This window comes from Gouania willdenowi, chromosome 13, assembly GCF_900634775.1.
Source record: "Gouania willdenowi chromosome 13, fGouWil2.1, whole genome shotgun sequence".
NCBI lineage: Eukaryota > Metazoa > Chordata > Actinopteri > Blenniiformes > Gobiesocidae > Gouania > Gouania willdenowi.
This window is the reverse complement of record NC_041056.1, coordinates 1,747,269-1,765,660: the sequence shown is the minus strand read 5'-3', so window position 1 is coordinate 1,765,660 and position 18,392 is coordinate 1,747,269. Positions and strand designations below refer to the sequence as shown.

The following is an 18,392-nucleotide window of genomic DNA, read 5'->3' as shown; positions in this document are numbered from 1 at the left end:
AGAAATTTCTTGTCCACCCAAAAACAATAGAGATTTACATTAAATGTAAAGCCAATTCTCATTAACGAAGGCTATAAATACAGAAATATTTGAACTAATTGTATGGAAATGAACTGCAGCAAGTTTGGTGATAATAATAAACATTACGCCAAAGATACACGTTTCTGTACAAAAAAGTTCAGGCGGAGGCCCACTGTGCCAAAGTGTGTAACTGCATTATGTCAGTTAAATTGATTCCAATCATTATTAGTCTTATGTTTGACCACTAGGTGTTGCAATTTGGCTTGAAATAAACACATTCATTTTTATTCAGGTTTCTGCTGTGGCATGCATAATGCTATTTTTGGTTCCACTTTTTGATGCCGTTACGCATGTGTGTTATTCAGCAATGCTTTTACCAATCAATTCTCGACTGAAAATGCCTGAATGTTTGTAATGGCAACAACATGATTTGGATTTATCAAAACTTGGAGTTTTATGCACTTTGGAGCAATTTTTGATAAGAAACAACTTTTTTCGCTGTGAATTTTCTGATTGTTTGGCGTTGTTTTTGTACGTAACATACCCAACCTGTATATCAGTGGATTCAGGTGGACCTGTAGATTCATGTAGGCTGTTATAGAGCTCTGTGTTTATTTTGTCATTCACAGCAGTGGAAAAAGGCTGAGTTTGTGGAGTTGTCCATTTTTTCCTCATTGAACATAATGGCCTTGTGTGTGTGTGTGTGTGTATGCTGTGAATGTGGGTTGGCTACAGTTTTAGCTTCTATAGTTTCTTAGGAGTACAGACAGGTATAGAATGTGGAATTTCATTCATTCTTTACAACATTTAGACCCGGAGGCTTGAGCTGCCCCCGTCTGTGGGTCCGGTTTGGCTGAAGAGGTTTAAGCTTCATTAAACTCTGCATTACATTTGTCTTCCTGCAGGGCGGTGCCAAACCCACATTTTTTATTTTTCAGAAGTGTGTTTTTGTTTCCTTTAAAGCTTGAAGCATGAACGTAACGTAATAAACTACACTAAGTGGCGAAGAAGCATCTTCAGCAGGTGGAGTGAAAAACCCCGCCCACTTTGGCGCCCCCAGCGGCCATCTTGTTGTATTCAGCGACGGCCTTTTCCGTCTGAAGGACCAACACATCAGAACCTTTCTGCTTCACAAAGTCCAGAGTGGAAGGAGGAACCTGCAACACACAAGGTTACACACAACAATGTCACACACGTTCAACACACATTTAAAAACAATTAACATGAGACGTGACAAACAAACTCTGTCAAAGTCCAACAAGTCCAAATGCTTTTATATGCTTTAGGTCAGGGGTTCTCAACTGGTCTCATCCTGGGACCCACATTTTATAGAATTCAACCAAATTGAGTTTTTCAAAAATAGCTGTTAAACACATATTTTTTCAAACATAAATCTATAAATGTCTGTCAAAAGAAAAGTTTCTTTCAAAATAAAAGACAAGTCCAACATGACACATTAAGTATTTATTTATTTTTGACCAGCTGTCTGCAACCCAGCAAGTACAGGTCTGTGACCCACTTTTGGATCCCGACCCACCAGTTGAGAATCACAGCTTTAGGTGATTTATGAAATCGAGATGTTACACTGAAAGAGCACCGTTAGCCACAATGCTAACCCTTGGCCATCGTTTAACCCAAGGGTTCTCAACCTTGGGGTCATGAGACACTGGGAGGCTCGGCTTGAAAAAAGTGGCAAATAATGGGCGTGACAAACGGTGAATGTGGTTAAATTGGCAAAAATAATGATGAAATATGGTGAAAAGTGGTTAAAAGTGACAATAATGGGTCAACATGTGACATTAGGTGGAAAGGGTTTATAAGTGCTGAACTTTTGATGTCAGAAATGAGAGTAATGTAGCAAAAATGTATTAAAAGGAGCAAAAATATGGCAAGAAAAAGTGATGAAAATAGGTTAAATTATGGTTAGTTGGTGTAGTTGCAGAAAAAGGATAAAAATAAACAAAAATGGGCTCAAATTGTTAAAAATAAATATTCGTAGTTTCTTGAAGGCATCTTGCAACCTCCTCCCAGTGTCTCTTGACCCAAAATGGGGTCCTGACCCCAGGTTGAGAACCCCTGTCTAGAGCATGACATGAACACAAACACGTGTGTGAGTTGTACCTGCAGAGCTTTGTTCATTCCTTGTCCAATCACCAGCATATCCACTCCCTTCATCAGAACCTCCTCCACATCACACGGTTGGACCCCAGGAACATGCTGACGACAGGAAGTAGAATAAACAACAAACAAATCAACTGTCCTGTGATTGGTCACTAATCTGACAGGTAGGCGTGGTTTGTATCGTTCATGCTCCGCCCCCTCGGCCGATGAAGTGTGTGTTTTTTGAAAGAACAGCGTGAGCTTTATCTGGTGCTATGGGTCAGTTGGTCATCATGTTATCATGTGACTGACTTAAAGCACACTTTGATCTGAAGTTTGTTTTTATTCTGTTGTTCACATTCTTGTAAACTGAGTGACGTGCCACCAGGTACAATGATCACCAGTTGAACTGATACACCAACAGGTAAACTCAGTTCTTTCTTCTCTTTGATTATTTACTCTCATTAGTTTCTTGTTCTGTTCACAAAGTTCAGTTTTCTCCTAAATTATTAAAAGCAAAGACGGGAAACTTTTATTCCCACAAAACACAACAATGAACTATCAGAAAATGAATATAGAATAAACTAAAGGTTTTTACTGTCACCTGTTTCACTTCCCGTTTGTGTCATTTTGTGTATTTTTGGAGTCATTTGGGGGTATTTTTTCTCAGTTTATTTACTTTTCAGTTCTTTTTGAGTATTTTTTGTATTTATGGAGATCTTTGTGGGCATTCTTTTGTCATTTTGCGGAGTTTTGTTTTTGGAGTCATTTGGGGATATTTTTATCCAATTTACTTTATTTATATGGCACATTTAAACAACACAAGATCATAAAAACAATACAAACGAGCTCCACCATTAAATGAGTATAAAACAATAAATAGAAATAAAAACACATTAAAAACAATAAATACGACTAAAACAGATTAAAAGAACACATAGAAATAAAACATATATATATTTTTAAAACCCTCCACGGTGGGGGCTGTTGGGACGTGGAGGGGCTCCGTCCCCCCTGGTTTTACGGTTAGTCCGAGGAACCTCAAGCTGGAACTGGCCCTCAGGCCTCAGATCGGTGGATCTGGACGAGGTCTGTGATGTACTGAGGGGCCAGTCCATTCAAAGCTTTAAAAACAGTGAGTACAAAGGATTGAGGTGATACGTTTACGTTTTTTGGTCCCTGTTAAAAGTCGCACTGCAGCGTTGTGGACTAACTGCGTGAAAGTGCTTTCTGGCTGATGCCTGAGTAAAGTGCGTGACGGTAGTCCAGACGACTTCAAATAAGAGCCATTAGTCATTTTGTGTATTTTTGGAGTGATTTCACTTTTTTTAGTCATTCTCTGTATTTTCGGTATTATTTTTGTGTTTAAGAGTAATTTTTTTAATATAGTGTGATGAACGATCAGATTCCAGTGTAATGTGTGTAATAATGTGGGACTGACGTCGGTCCCGGTCTCTCTCCAATCCCAGGCTCTGCTCCCTCCAGGCCAAACCTTACAGTCCTTATAGTTTGAAGGACATCCTTTGACCTTCATGTGACCCCAGGAGAGGGAGGAGATCTCTGGAGACGTCATGGTCAGCTCTGGAACACACCAAGATTAAAAATAACACAAACGGGTCACTAATAAAATTGGGTGCAGAATAATCCACAACACCAGTGGTTGGTAAATTAACACCATTTGTTTAAGAACTTATTATTTCAACCCTCTAAAGTACCAGAAACCATTTCTGAATAATAACATTATTAATAATTAGTTAATCTCACTTCACTTTTGGACAAATTATTTTAATAAACTTTTATTGCAGATATTTAAATTTAATTAGATTCAATCCCAGTGTGGGCCTCATAGATCAATTAATCAAATATTTACTATAAAAAGAAAAAAGGTTGAAATTGTAGCAAAGTAAAAAAGCAAGAAAATAAATTATGCCATTTTTAAAAAAAAAAATTTTTAGAGACATTTTGTGTATTTATGGCATAATTTTGTACATTTTGTTTTCATTGTTGTGTTTGAGTCATTTTGTGTATTTCAAGACTCATGTTTTTGGCTCATTTTTTTTGTTTTCTGGAGTCATTTGACGGAATTTGTGTCATTTCATTTACATTTTGTGTGTTGTTTGAGTCATTTGGGGATATTTTTGTAATTTTTAAAAATACTTTTCTGACATTTTTATTGTCATTTTATGTGTCTTAAGAGTCATTTTTTTAGGTTTTTGAGGCATTTTGTGTATCTTTGGAGTTATTGAAAATAAATAATATTAATTAAATAAGACACAAAAATTGCAGATTTGATGAAAAACAGATGAACATTCAAGGATGTAAAAAAAAATCTCTGTACCTTTATTTTTATTTATTTTAAACATTTATTTTCCTGTTTGGAATCTATCTGCGCTGCACTTCAAACCCAATAATATTATTTATAACAATACATACATTACTTTTGTGAGTTAATTATATGTATAATATAATGAAATGTATTTATTTAATATAATGTAAAGTTAAAAAATTATAGTACATATACATTTTATATATATTTATTAAACATTTTAAAGGTTGTTACAGATTTATTGAACCTTGATCCAAAGTTAAATACTTCTGCAATGATATGTCATTTTATTTACTTTTCTGTCATTTAGTTTGTCTTTCTTGTTATTTTTAGGAGACATTAATGCTTTTGGAATCTTTATATATATATAAACTTTAATGCTATTTTTTTGTAGTTTATTTAAATGTTGTGTATTTTTGGAGTCATTTGGGGTTATTTTTTGTCACTTTATTTACTTTTCTGTCATTTTGTTAGATTCACTGTGTGTCAAATAAAGATCCAATAGATTTAGTAAACATGTCACCAGTTAACATGGATACCAGTTTCACTGATACATCTGTTTATATTAATAGAAAGTTATTTCGCACCTGCGCAGACACGTTTAAACTTCCCACAACTTCCTGTTATTTAACTTTCTGTTCATTTCAACCTGAACATGAGGGAGAAAAGGTCATTTTAGGTGAAAATAAAGAGAAAGTTAAAGAATAAAGGAAGTGTTTGCGCTGCTGCTACTCACCGAGAACAGGGATACGCCTACTGGGAGGAGCTTCGATTATTTAAAGGGAAACACACCGAATTACACGTTTTAATTATGATAATAATGAAACACATTTTATTGAAAGCAAAATCAAGTAAACATAAAAGACTGATAGAATAATAATAATAGGTTATTTACAGGTTGTTTAATACTGGATTATTGTTTTGTTTTTACTTTCTCAAACTTCCAGCCTCATGCAAAAAAATAACAAAAACAGAAATTTGAAAAATACTGTTTGGTTTGTTGTGGCTTGGAGCACGTAAACGATAATCCTCCTCATTCCTGGGGCTGCTACTTTCTATTAATGTGAGCAACTTTATCCTTGATATTTCATCAATAAAATTCAGACCATTAGAATCTTGTTCACAATGATCAGGTTACTTTAGCTCCTGTTTATGGTGGAAACATTAAATAATGATAGGTTGTTTAATATCGGTTTTATTTACTTATATATGTAGAATTAATTTGATTGATTATCATTTGTTTTATAAATTATAACAGTGAAGCTATTCATCCGCTCAGCAATGAAAAACAATATTTACAACAATTTGCAGCTTTCAAAACAAATTTTAAATAAATAAAACTAATCATAAATTAATACATTATAAAATAAATATAAGCTATGAATAAATTAATTATAAATATATATATATAATACAATATATATAAATAAATAAAACTAATCAATACATTTTATAAGATATTTATTGTTAAATAAGCAAAAAAAATTATAATTAATCATAAAAAATGAAAATGCGAGTATAAAGACAATTTAGAGATTTATGGCACAATATTACATGCTGTAGTGTTATTGAGTCCCTCTTTTAACAAATGTATGTTTAGTTGTGTGTTGGTTAGTGAACGTGTGTTTGTGATAATATGTTACATCAAAGCGATTCTGGAGAATGTAGCGAGGCACTGGGATTGTATCTGAAAAATCCTGCACAACGAGAAGTGTGAGGTCTGAGTTTAGGCCGATGTCGCCCTGAGGCGTGTGTGGGTCATGTGATGCCTGTGAACTCTAAAAAAACAATCATCACTCAGCACTGGAGCTTTATTGGCTCTGGAATATTGGGACTGTATTGTCCAACATTTCTCTCTCTCAGAGTTTTGAATGTACTGGAATACACTGTGTTTTCACTGCTAACGACATGTGAACTATCTTAATCTTAATGTTAATAGCTGTATCGTCCAATCTCTGTCCTCAATAATCTTTAAAATCCCTGAACCAACATTAGATGCTGAACTTCAGCCCCGTCTCGACTAAAACTATGTGTTTGAACAGTTCCAGTCGTGGCTCCGCCCTCTTCCTAGAACACCCTTCATATGCTCATCACACCAGTTCATCCAGCTCTGATCCTTCATCCTGTTTCTGGAGGCGTGACTCAGGGCTCCGTCCTGGGACCCTTTACGCTTATATTAACGTATACTCGCTTAGTTCACCTCATTGTAACACACGTAACGCCTCACTAAAGCAACAAAGTCTGTCTCGTTCAGCCACAACTGTGAGTTTCACCCTCCCAAAAAGTCCATAGACCTCATCCTATGTCCCGTCCCCTGTTTTACCATCGCAAATTTACATGGGTTTACATGTCTCTGTTTTAAGTTTGTATTAATTTTTTTATTTGCAATTCATCATCATTGTCTTTTGATATTGCTTTTTGTGGACTTTGTTTGTACACTATTTTTCCCTCATATATCAAAGATGAATGATCTATTTTGTGTATTTAGTGTTGGCCCTTATTTTTAATTGTTTTTGCTTATTGAAAGGGGCGGAGCTGTTATACAAGCTTCACCTCAGTTTGACGTATATTTGTGTATTAAAGTATAATTGTGTGTGAAAGTGAGTATGTGCAGTAATATGCTGTAGAACCTGAAATATTAACAATACATTAATGTGAGGAGGAGGAACTGGACAGACCAGCATCTGTCAGTCATAACAGAGCTAATTAGTGAGGTTGGGAACAGGCCACACCTGGGTGCAAAACATGAGTCACACAAGAACACAAAGACAGGAGTTAACATACGAAACTAGAACTATAATGGAAACTAAACAGAACCAACATGAGGACCCCCCCTTAAGGAGGGGGTCCCACACGCTCCAAACTATGACTGGGAGGGTGGAGGGGGTCCAGGAGGAGGGGTCCAGGAGGAGGGGCCCGGCCAAGGGTTCCATGACCAGGACTGGGAAGTGCTGGTTGGGTGAGGGGAGCTTGGGCTGGTCAGGCGCAGGAACTGGTGGCGACTGGTGGGATGCTAGCCTGGAAAAGCAGCTCATCAACAGTGGCCAAGATGTTGCTGAAGGGCGGATGAGCTGACACCTGAGGTCTTGATGACAAAGTTTAATATATTCTCCATACCAGCTTAAGCCTTTCTGAAGAAATGGAAGCCTTCACTCCTGGAGGACACTCTCCAGTTCAAAGAACAGTTCCTCCAGGTCCTCTGCTGGGTCCATTTGTGGCTGGTTCATTCTGTCACATGTCAGAGTTGTGGATAAGGAGGACCCAAGTGCAGAGGCAGCAGACAGGTGTAATGTTCAAAATTGGGGTAAATTTTAATGACAGAATCCAAAGGCGGCACGAGGAAAACCAGGGAGCAGGATACAAAACGCAGTGAGACATGAGGAGGTTGGCATTCACAATGAACCAACCATCATTCCGTGTCCAATGACTTTGCTAATAAAGCCTGGTTTAAGGTTCTACGTCAGGACCTACAACGTGAGGTTGGCCCTTTTACTTCTGCGTGGAGGGAATGCCTCGCTATGCGGTTGGCCACTCTGCCGCTTGGACACAAACATTAAAACAACAGTTTCAAAATTTGCACTTTATTATTCAATATGAACATAAGAAACTCGTAAACAAAGTATAAAAGTGTATTGAGCGGACCGTCGGCTGCTCCAGTCAACAGTCATACCGGGGGTGAGGAGATTCCGACCCCGCTGTAGAGCGGAGAGAGCGCAGTGAGGTAACCTGGTCCACGGCCCGGGAAGTGGGGAGTTGGAGCGGGACAGCGTTTAAAGATCACTTTAAGCATAACATCCTGTCTCCTCCTCTATCAGCCTCCACAGCATGTTGGTCATTATTTACTGTTAATGAAACACACACACACACACACTGTAGGTACAGAGATGACACAGTAGTAGTGATAATAACAGTAAACACACACCTTTTGTCTGTGATTGACTCCGTTTGGCGGTGTTTCACGTGCTGCAGCAATAAAAGGAAATAATAAAACTCTGGTACTTTTAGTTCATCTCGGTTCTCTTTGTGACTCAATCCATTGTAGAAACAACTCTCGTATCGCTACGCTAAAAGTTGAAACATGGAGGTGTGACTGGAAAAGGCACTGACCGGGGCTGAGGTTTGGAGCTGACCAATCACAGGATTTTTGGGAGGCGCACGTAAGGTTATGGGAGATTTCACTTAGAACCTTAAAATAGAGTTAAGACTAAAACTAAAAAGGCTGCCAAAAACAACACTGGATCTTAGATTCTAAATTGAAGGACAAACTTCTTTTTTTTTTATTTACGTTACACAATGTGATAACGGTAAAAGTGTAGAAAACTTGAAATGTGGTACACACAAATCAGGACACACACCTACAAATGTGGAGAGAAAGCACATACCTCATCTCCAGGTCACGCACATCATACACACGTCAGAGAGAGAAACACACACAAACACACACACACACCTGAATATCAGCAGAGACAGGACTGACAGGAATTCAAACTCAGATACACACACACACAGACATGAAAACACACAATCAAAGACACACGACGGTGTGAAAAAAGCAGGAACCAAGACAACAAAACCCTGGACCTGAATCTGAACCCGGACCAGTATCTGGATCAGAGGGACTGGTGACGATGCCTTCTTCACTGTGAGTCTTTACTGATCAAATTTGACTTTCTTTTAGAGGAATTTGAACCCTAAACAAGGCAGGTGAACGTTTCCCCTGTTTGTTGAAAACACAAACGAAACATCTATTTGAAGAAACGAGGTTGGATGTAAAATTATCTGTGTTCAAATTAGGGGACGGATCTGGATAAGCATAATGCTTTTTTCCGTCGCCCTTTCCGGCATGCAAAAGGACAAAAAAAAAAAAACAATGATGTGATTTTGCTCTGAATGTCAAATGAATTTCTGTGAATGCAACCATGTCGGAAATGAACTGAATAAATAAATAAATAAAATAAATTTCAAAATTACAACTGAAGTCCAGTAAACACAAAACAACAGCAAATAATAAAATAAAACAGAATGTGAAGCAAAAAACAAAGAACACAATAAAATCAAACTGCACAGGAAGTATCAGAACATTGTGTTGTATGGGAATGTGTGATGATTCATTGTTAAGAGATTTTCAACATGTTTTAGTGTAACCACGTTAGTACAGATTTTGTACATCATTTTCAACAAGTTCTTTCTGATGCAAGAAGTGGTTCAAAAGCTGGGTTGGTGAATCCTTGGAGGTTCACAAGGTGTGTGTGTGTGTGTGCGTGCGTGCGTGCGTGTAGGTGGCTGAGAAGATGTCTCCACGCCCGGAAACGTCGGTTCCTAACGACGATGGTCACGCTGCTTACCACCTGCATTGTCCTGCAGAGTTTATCCACCTACAATTCCAGGTAAAAACTCATCAACCCTAGCTGAGACTTGTTCACACTAATCTCCCCAAATCATCTTAAATAACTCTGTAGGAAAAGACGTGTCACTTATAACTAACCGCTGAGTCACTGACGAAGAACGACTGAATCCCACTTTTCATTGTTTTTTTTCGATCATACGCAAACTTCTGAGATTGCTTGATGCGAATGTGTCGATGAATCCAGTGTGCATCGGTCAATGCGTGCCTGCATCAATAAAATCAATTGTTACATCAATTTTTTCATCCATCCATTTTCTGACCCCCCTGTTTCTGTTTTCAGGGTTGTGGGGCAGTTTTTTCATGTTGTATTTCATTCTATCCTGTGTTTTCAAGGCATGTTGAATGCACCTTCAATGCTTCGCGTTTTGTTTTGAACACGGACTGAAATCGGGAAGCACGTTGGTACCGCAACAAAGTTATAAAAACACAGAGATCAGCTAGAGCAGCAGCTATAGACGAGATTTATAACGCACCTATCAAAATGGTAAACTACCAAACGCGGGTGGTTTGTAAAGAATGCCGTGCTGCTATCGATACGGCGCAGCTACTTATTTACTATTTACATTTTTGATATAATTTATTTGCATCATGTTGAATCACATCATACAAAATTGCATTTCATTGCTTTGTGTAGAATTGAATCGCCATCAAATCAGTATCAAATCGTATTGAATCGAGAACGGGGCGAATCGTATCGCATCATATTGCCAGGGGATTCAATGTATTGCTAATGTATCATATTGCTGGTAGTGTATCAAGATGCGTATCGAATCATTGTCAGTGATGGAGATTCGCATTCTTAGTCCACGTCAGTTGATGTAAGCGGCCCTCTGTTCTAGTCAGCGGTGACGGGGGCGGTGGTGGAGTAACGGTTAAAGAAGTGGGCTTGTAATCAGAGAGCCACCGCTTCAAATCCAACCTGGTCGATCACTGTGGGATCAAGTCCTTGTCCTCAAACACCTCACCTCGTAACACTATTGATACAACCCATTGGTTCTTAAGAGAAAACAAGATAAAAGTCATAATTAGATAATCAAATGTCACCACCAAACTAACCATAATCATATCACTAATGGTGCTTTTCCATTGGCTGTATCAGCTCTACACGGCTCCGCATTCCTCGCTTTCGGTACCCTATACTGTTTTTCCAGAGCATTTCCATTGAGCACCAACCTGACACACAAAACTGCCAGACTCCATTTCCTGCCGTCCTCACAAGATCGCCAACAAAAATCAATGGCGGCCAAAAGCTTCCTCTCTGTGCTTGAGTTGATAACTCTACGCTGTGATGATTCTCAGACCCAATTAGTGTTTGCTTCATGCCTATGTCACATTTTCAGACCAGGGCTGCTTTTTTTCGAACCTCAATGAAGGAGGTACTAAAAAAGAAGCACCAGGTATCATGGAGGAGGATTTTTTTGAAGTTGCAATTGCCACCACTTTTCCTACCTGTGGACGAATGCCTCCGCCCCCAATCACATAACCCAGGTACTGAACCTCAGGCTTGACAATGTGACACTTCTTACCATTGATGACAAGACCAGCAGCCCGAGTACGGTGAAAGACATCAGTGAGATGTTGCACATGCTCCTCCCAGGTCCGGCTAAAGACCACAATATCATCCGCTCCTCTCAATACCCCATCTACCAACCTCTGAAACATGCCAGTACCCTTTGCAGTGGTCAAGGGTCGTCAGAAAGTTGGCATTTCCCAAGCGTTCGATGAGATCATCAACCCTGGATATAGGATAGGGGTCAAAGGCCCACACAGCATTCACTTTTAAAAAGTTTACACAAAATCTCAAAGTAGTATCATCTTTCTTTGGAACCAACACAACAGGAATACACCACTCACTGTGAGAAGGCTCGATGATTCCTGTAGCCAACATATCCTCAATCTCTTTCTTAAGTTCAGTTTGGCAGGAATTCTGCAGGTAGTGTCCCTGATCGGTTGCTGGTCTTGTGAATACAGACGGATCTGATGTTCAATGAGGGGATTTGATTATTTGTTTTAATTATAATATAATTGTAAATTCTTTATTTTACAATCCGCATTTTGTGCTTTTCATAGCCCAAATGACTAAACATTGCTATTTCCTGGTACGGTAGAGACGCTGCACAGTCTCACGCTGCTGTAAATCAGGAGGAGGTCACACCCTCTCACAAAAGCACATTGCTGCTCTGCCTCTGTTCCCATTGAAGTGTATTAAAGCATTTAACGTGATATTAAAGGTTTATAGTCCTTTTTGAATAAAGAATTGACTCTAGGCGAAATACATATGAGAGATACTATAGGCTAACAAGAGGCCCTGATTTAAACAATAACACCATGGGGATTTTCACAAGAATTTGGGTGTATTATGGTAAGGTTGGAACAATATGCCTTTAGACTTTGTGCCCACAAAGTTCCTCTTTGAATAATAAATCTTAAAGCTCTGGAGGTCCCCAAGTTGACACTAACGGGATGTGTACATCTTTTGGTGAACAAGAATGTCTATTCAGCTTGTTACTTGACATCCTGAGGGATAGGAAGACATAGAAGGATTCCAGATGTAAGACGTGTTTTCCTCAAGTTTGTATACATTGTATCCGCAGGTGTTTGACAGGCTCGTATTCCAGTCAAGTTTCTATTTGATAAATAGACTGTTTTCCTTTACTTTGGTGCCCAGAATTGAGTTGATTCCTTATATGGTGATGAGCTAATGTTAAAGACATACCCCAAAGGTATATATGCTTTGCTTTCCCGGAACGAGTTCAGAGTTTGCATCGATTGGTCCGCAGCGCTCGGCAGGTCTCATTTTTTGTTACTTGTTCAAGACATTGATTGTATTAATAAACTGCATATTATTTACAAATCAGTTGTCCCGAAGACTTTTTCTACACCACCTTTTTTTGTCATCACCATCCACACCACAAGATGCAACACCATAGAGTGTTTTTATGTTTGCGCATGCGCAGTCAGTTCCCCAAGCTGAAAACCAATTAGCATTGGCACGGTTATGTCCAAAGACAGCGTATAGAGCTGCCTTCGGACGTAACCGTGCTACGCTAAATGCTATACGTAAATTCAGAGTGCGTTAGTGAATTGATACAGCGTGGCCGCTGCTACGTTCTCTAGCTTGTAAGCAGGATAACACTACAGGCAGGATGACGGTGCTAGAGACGATAAAGAAACTTTTTTTTGAGGAAAAGCGACAGCTTTTAAAAGATGGGAGACCAACACCTGAGCAACCAGACCTTCAGCAAAGGTAAGGTCAGAACATTGTTGGTACTTTCCACAGTGAATGGTACAAAAAGAAGAATTGGCTTTGTGGATGCTCCTCACTGAGGCTATTCTGAGTTGTTGTTGTTGTTGTTGTCATTTTCTCCGTATTTCTGTGTTTCCAACACAAACAATGGATGCACTTCTGTGTCATGAGATATATCTTGGGAGAGTATGGAGGCTATATTGAATAATTGTTTGTTTCTTTAATGGTGTTTTACAATGTTGATTTTGTTAGATTAACACTTGTCAGCAGAAACATATGGAATTGTCATTCGTGTTGACATTGGTGGTCTCGATTTGCATTGCTCTGCCTATCCTACCCTAGTGCTCACGGCACGCTCAGTTTAAAGAACTAACTGGTTCTGATCAGGTTAAGACTCATTCTAAGGTGCAAGTTATTGCCTCAGACTAACAAATCTTTACAATAGACTTAGTTTAACAGGTCATATGAATTTGTCAGTCTGATCACCTAGAGGAGAATAATGAGTTTACTGTTTGTACTCTTGCAGACCTGTGTTGAAGGAAACCTATCCCCCGGTGCGTAACTTCTGGGAGATCCAGGTTCGTCCTTCCCCCACTAAGGACAAGTCGTCCAACGTCAGAGTCCCCACCATGGACTACAACTGCACCCCGAAGACTCACCTGGTTTTCCTCAAGACGCACAAAACGGGCAGCAGCACCATCCTAAACATCCTGTACCGCTACGGAGAGAAAAATAATCTGAAATTTGCCTTTCCAAATTACCGATTCAACCAGCTTTCCTACCCTCGACTGTTCAAGGCAAAAATGGTCTACAAATACGCCAACAAATCACTGCCCAAGCTAGACATCATCTGCAACCACATGAGGTTCAATAAGTCCGAGGCGAGTTTCTCCATGACTGAGTCATTTCGCATTCATGACGACTTACTTTCTGTTACTGGGGGTTAAACAGGCAGGACTACTGTCTTTATTAATGCACACACAGATAACCTCAGCCTGTTGTAGCCTTTCACAACAAGAGCACTAAAGAACTTCTGTTAACTACAATTTAAAGTATGAAGTTTGTTTGTTTTTATCTTTATAAATAAGCTTTTACAAACAAGAATCACAGACAAACAGAGACAGGGCCAGTTTTAGGTAAAATATGGGCAACCACCCAGGATGTGATCTTATTTTCGTGTCAAGTCATCCTGGAGTATTTTAACCACTCTAGGATTGATTTGCCAGTAAAGTGGACGACCTTTGGGCGGGTGTGAACACACAAACAAAGCCCCTAAGGGAAAGATAATTTTACAGCGTGCACCTTCACCAACCACCATCAGAGCTGTCAGAAGCCTTCCTCTATCTACAGCTTGTTGCAGCCTTTTTTACCTCTCAGCATATTATCATACGAGGTCATCTAGGTGTGGCTTACTGGCTTTGCCATCATCACAATCAACATCAAACGAAACATTTCCCAGCTGATTTCATATGATGATTTAATTGATGATATCTGTCCGTGTTGGGTTTCTAAAGTAATGTTTTTTCTTTAAACTTTGTTCTCAGGTAGAAAAAATAATGCCGGCCGACAGCTTCTACTTCTCCATCCTGAGACATCCGGCCACAATGCTGGAGTCCATCTTCTCCTACTACAAGAGCTTCTCCATCTTCAAAACCAGCAAGAACCTTGGAGACTTCTTTAACGATTCACTAAGCAACTACAGCACTGCGGCGTTCCACAACAACTATGCCCACAACAACTTGGCCTTCGACTTTGGCTTCAACAACACATTGACGGCGGACAGCAAAGACCTGGAGGAGAATGTCTCTAAGGCCATCAAAAGCATTGAACAGAACTTCCATCTCATCCTCATCAATGAGCACTTCGACGAGTCCATCATCCTACTCAAGCACGCTCTCTGCTGGTCCCTGGAGGAAGTGGTTTCCTTTAAACTCAACAGTCGCACTAACAAAACCCGCCGCTCTATCTCCCCAGAGACTATGGAGAAAGTCAAGCTGTGGAACGTTTTGGACTGGAGGCTTTATCAGCACTTTAACGACACCTTCTGGCATAAAGTGGACACTGTATTTGGACGGGAAGAAATGAAAAGGCAGGTGTCTCAGCTGAGGGAGCTGCGGGCCAAAAAGGCCAGCGAGTGTCTAAAGGATGGACAGGCAGTCAACCCTTCCAAGATAAAAGATGTCATGCTGAAGCCGTTCCAGTACGGACAAGCCGTGATCGAAGGATACCTCCTCAACCCTCAGCTCAGTAACCACAGCCGGGATCAGTGTTTGCGTCTCATCATGCCCGAGTTGCAGTACACGTACTACCTGTACGACCAGCAGGTGCCCAAGAAATCGATCAAGGACAAGAAACTGATCAAGGACAAGAGACTGATCAAGTACAAGCACAATAAACCTCAGCAGAAGGACAAGCACAATAAACCTCAGCAGAAGGACAAGGACAATAAACCTCAGCAGAAGGAAAAGGACAAACCTCAGCAGAAGGTCAACCGGCCTGCATAGATTGAACATACACACTTTTCCTCACTCACAGCTTTACACAGACAACGTGCAGACCCACAGAGACACCAAGTGTGTGTTTGTGTGTGTCCCATGTGTATTTTGTCGTGGTTATTTTGTGTAGTTTTCATGCTTCTTTTGGGAACTTGGTAGCAGTGCAATAATGGAAGTAAGAGCAGTGGTGTTTCATGAAAATCATTCCGGGCAGAGTTCAACACATTGAAGAGTGAAACTGAGACACAGTGGCTTCAGTACCACAAATTAAACAATGCATAGACTTAATTTCTTAATTGGTTTAGTCGGTTTAAAGTTTAGTTGTTTAAGTCGCTTCAGGCCTAATATACACATACGGAACTTGTGCAACACGATGTGTATATTTCAAATGTATGATGAAAAGGGTTAATTTATATCATGTTTATTTTTTTACTTTGAACTTTTGTGAACTATTTGTTGTTATTTTGATGGTTTGGTTAAATAAAGGTTGATTTTTAACAGGACAATAACTGTTCACTTTATGAGCCCTTCCACATTGTTTTTACTGAACGACATTTGTTTTGTTTTTCTACTTAAATCTACACACACTGACACATGAAACAACCAGAGTTACGTAAGTGAAAGACTGTGAGAAAATTTGTTAGTTTTAATGGCAAATCATAAATGTAGTCTTTGTTTTAGTTTTTTATTGAAAGTATGACCTACAATTAATCTGATTGAAGTCGTCAGATGGTTTGTTTGGTTTTTTTTTATTGGCTTTAGTCCAGATTGGAGGTACCCATTCCATAGAAATACCTATTACTATAGAAATACGTTTATTTCTCTGTGGCCCGCTCATATGGTTCAAACTAAAATTACAGAGTGCCTGACAGTAAATACACTTTGTAATTCAGACATGGGCAACTGTTGGCCCTATTTTCTGTGGCCAAAACTTACAAAATCACTTCAAAAACACCCCAAAAAAAAAAAGTCAATAAAAACAGAAAAAGACAAATACAATACTTAAAAAGCATTTGTTCTTTCCTGTATTATTGTTCATATTTCACATTATTCTAAATACTAACACAGTTTTGCAGTTCCTGCTGTGATAAAAGTTGCCTCTTCTCTAACTGAGGTGGTTGGTCGGCCAAGACTATGGCTCACGTAGTGATTAGTCGACCAAAAAATAAAAACGTAGAATGAATGATCAGGTCCAGAGGAGGACGAGGAGAAAGAAAAAAGAGACAAATATTTAGTTCTGGTGTTTTGTGGTGCCAATTTGCTTTTAAACACAGACCATTTATGATATGAGCCTTATTCAAGCTTTGACCAGAACCCGACAAAGCAAAAGTGAAACCTACAGGTCAGACAGACATTATATATTTATATCAGAGCCCGACCTGAAACCAACAATTAAAACCTATTTTTTCCTCATACTAATGACATATTTACATTTGTTTTAGTGGTAAGCCTGCTTTTATTAATAAACTACTGCCAATATCAATATTAGATCAGTGCACGGAGAAACAAACGCACGTCAACACAGGTGTGCAGTGTGACCCGCGGTGTCACAGACAGCAGTGGATCTATTTACATAATCCACTAATCAAATATAAAGATAATCCATGTTCTTGTGCAGAAAGGGCATTGATTCAATAGTGAATGTCTTAATTGATTCCCTCTCTGCTCTGAGGACAGCACAGCACGCACTCACACACAGCTGTTGCTGGACATAGAATCATGTTTAGGCATCAAATAACTTATATTTGATAATTAATCCTTATCACCTATAGAAGTGCATTGCATTGATGGTCGACCAATGAAAATCTTTGTTGACCACGACGACATCGACCAAACGACCAAAGTTGGCAGCCCTAGAATGGATTATTATTCATGGTTTCTTTTTGTGTGTAATACTATAATTATATGACTTTATACTCAATAATCCTGTTAATAAAATACATTATCAGTCAGGACAACAAGCCTCACAGGACAAGGGCCAACGGTTTTAGAACATCTGATTTCTACTTACATGTGTTTAGCGTGAATGCACCATTAGATGAGTGACTGTTCTCCTATTGACTTCATATGACTTGTTGATTAATTTCTGTTCATCTCTAATAGTTTGATTGATTGATTCAGCAAAACCTCTGACTATGTCTCTCTGTATGTAATCTCAGGTACTGAACACGAGAGTTAGCTGGAAAACTCTAACACAACTAATAATAAAATAACAAAATAAAATTACTAGGATTATCCATCATATTAAATACATGTTATGATGGTTTAGTATAATCGAAGATCTTAAAATAATTACTATGATTCTTTTATAAGAGGTTTTACAATCCCGCCAAAATAACGGCCGAGTTTACGTTTGAAACTCTAGCACTCGTCCAATCAATGAGCAGCAAAGGTTATTTCTGTTCACTGATTGGTTGGTTTCAGACACGGGAAGCTGTGGACGGTAGGAAATAAAAACCACTGTTTTGGTACTTTCAAACACCTTGGATGCTCGATTCTAACGTTCAGATGAACTGCAACGACGTATGTCGCATTTATTTGCTCAAATACACAATTTTTGGGATTTAAAAACTGGTTTTGTGGTGTATATACGTGTGCCTGCATTAATATATTATGCCTGTAGGTGGCGCTGTGTCCCTATGTAATGTAAACTATGCAGTGGGTGTGACTACAGAAGAAGTAAACATTGCTCCTCTGAGTTAGCATGGCATGCTAATACAACGTTTCAAAGGTATTTAGTGGTTTTATTGATTCATTAGCAAACTTTTCATTCAGAATCTGCGACAACCATTGGAA

General features: G+C 39.0%; 2 protein-coding genes across 3 annotated transcripts; one reads left to right on the top strand and one right to left on the bottom strand.

The window, feature by feature from the left end:
• Nucleotides 1-619: 619 nt before the first annotated feature.
• On the bottom strand, nt 620-5,222 carry aamdc (adipogenesis associated, Mth938 domain containing). Of its 2 annotated transcripts, XM_028465008.1 has the most exons (5): nt 5,184-5,218; nt 5,035-5,096; nt 3,563-3,702; nt 2,143-2,238; nt 620-1,178 (listed from the first exon to the last, which is right to left on the bottom strand). In XM_028465008.1, exons 3-5 carry the CDS (start codon nt 3,692-3,694, stop codon nt 1,038-1,040), a joined length of 369 nt encoding a protein of 122 aa, XP_028320809.1. In that variant the 5' UTR covers nt 3,695-3,702; nt 5,035-5,096; nt 5,184-5,218; the 3' UTR covers nt 620-1,037. The 2 variants fall into 2 exon arrangements, with proteins under 2 accessions (XP_028320809.1, XP_028320810.1); XM_028465009.1 differs by lacking the exon at nt 5,035-5,096 and having other exon boundaries at nt 5,184-5,222.
• A 3,602-nt stretch (nt 5,223-8,824) lies between these two features.
• LOC114475051 (galactose-3-O-sulfotransferase 2-like) lies at nt 8,825-16,117 on the top strand. Its single transcript, XM_028465751.1, has 4 exons — nt 8,825-9,089; nt 9,727-9,834; nt 13,628-13,982; nt 14,646-16,117. The coding sequence occupies exons 1-4, from the start codon at nt 9,076-9,078 to the stop codon at nt 15,603-15,605; spliced, it is 1,437 nt and encodes a 478-aa protein (XP_028321552.1). The 5' UTR covers nt 8,825-9,075; the 3' UTR covers nt 15,606-16,117.
• Nucleotides 16,118-18,392: the final 2,275 nt, after the last annotated feature.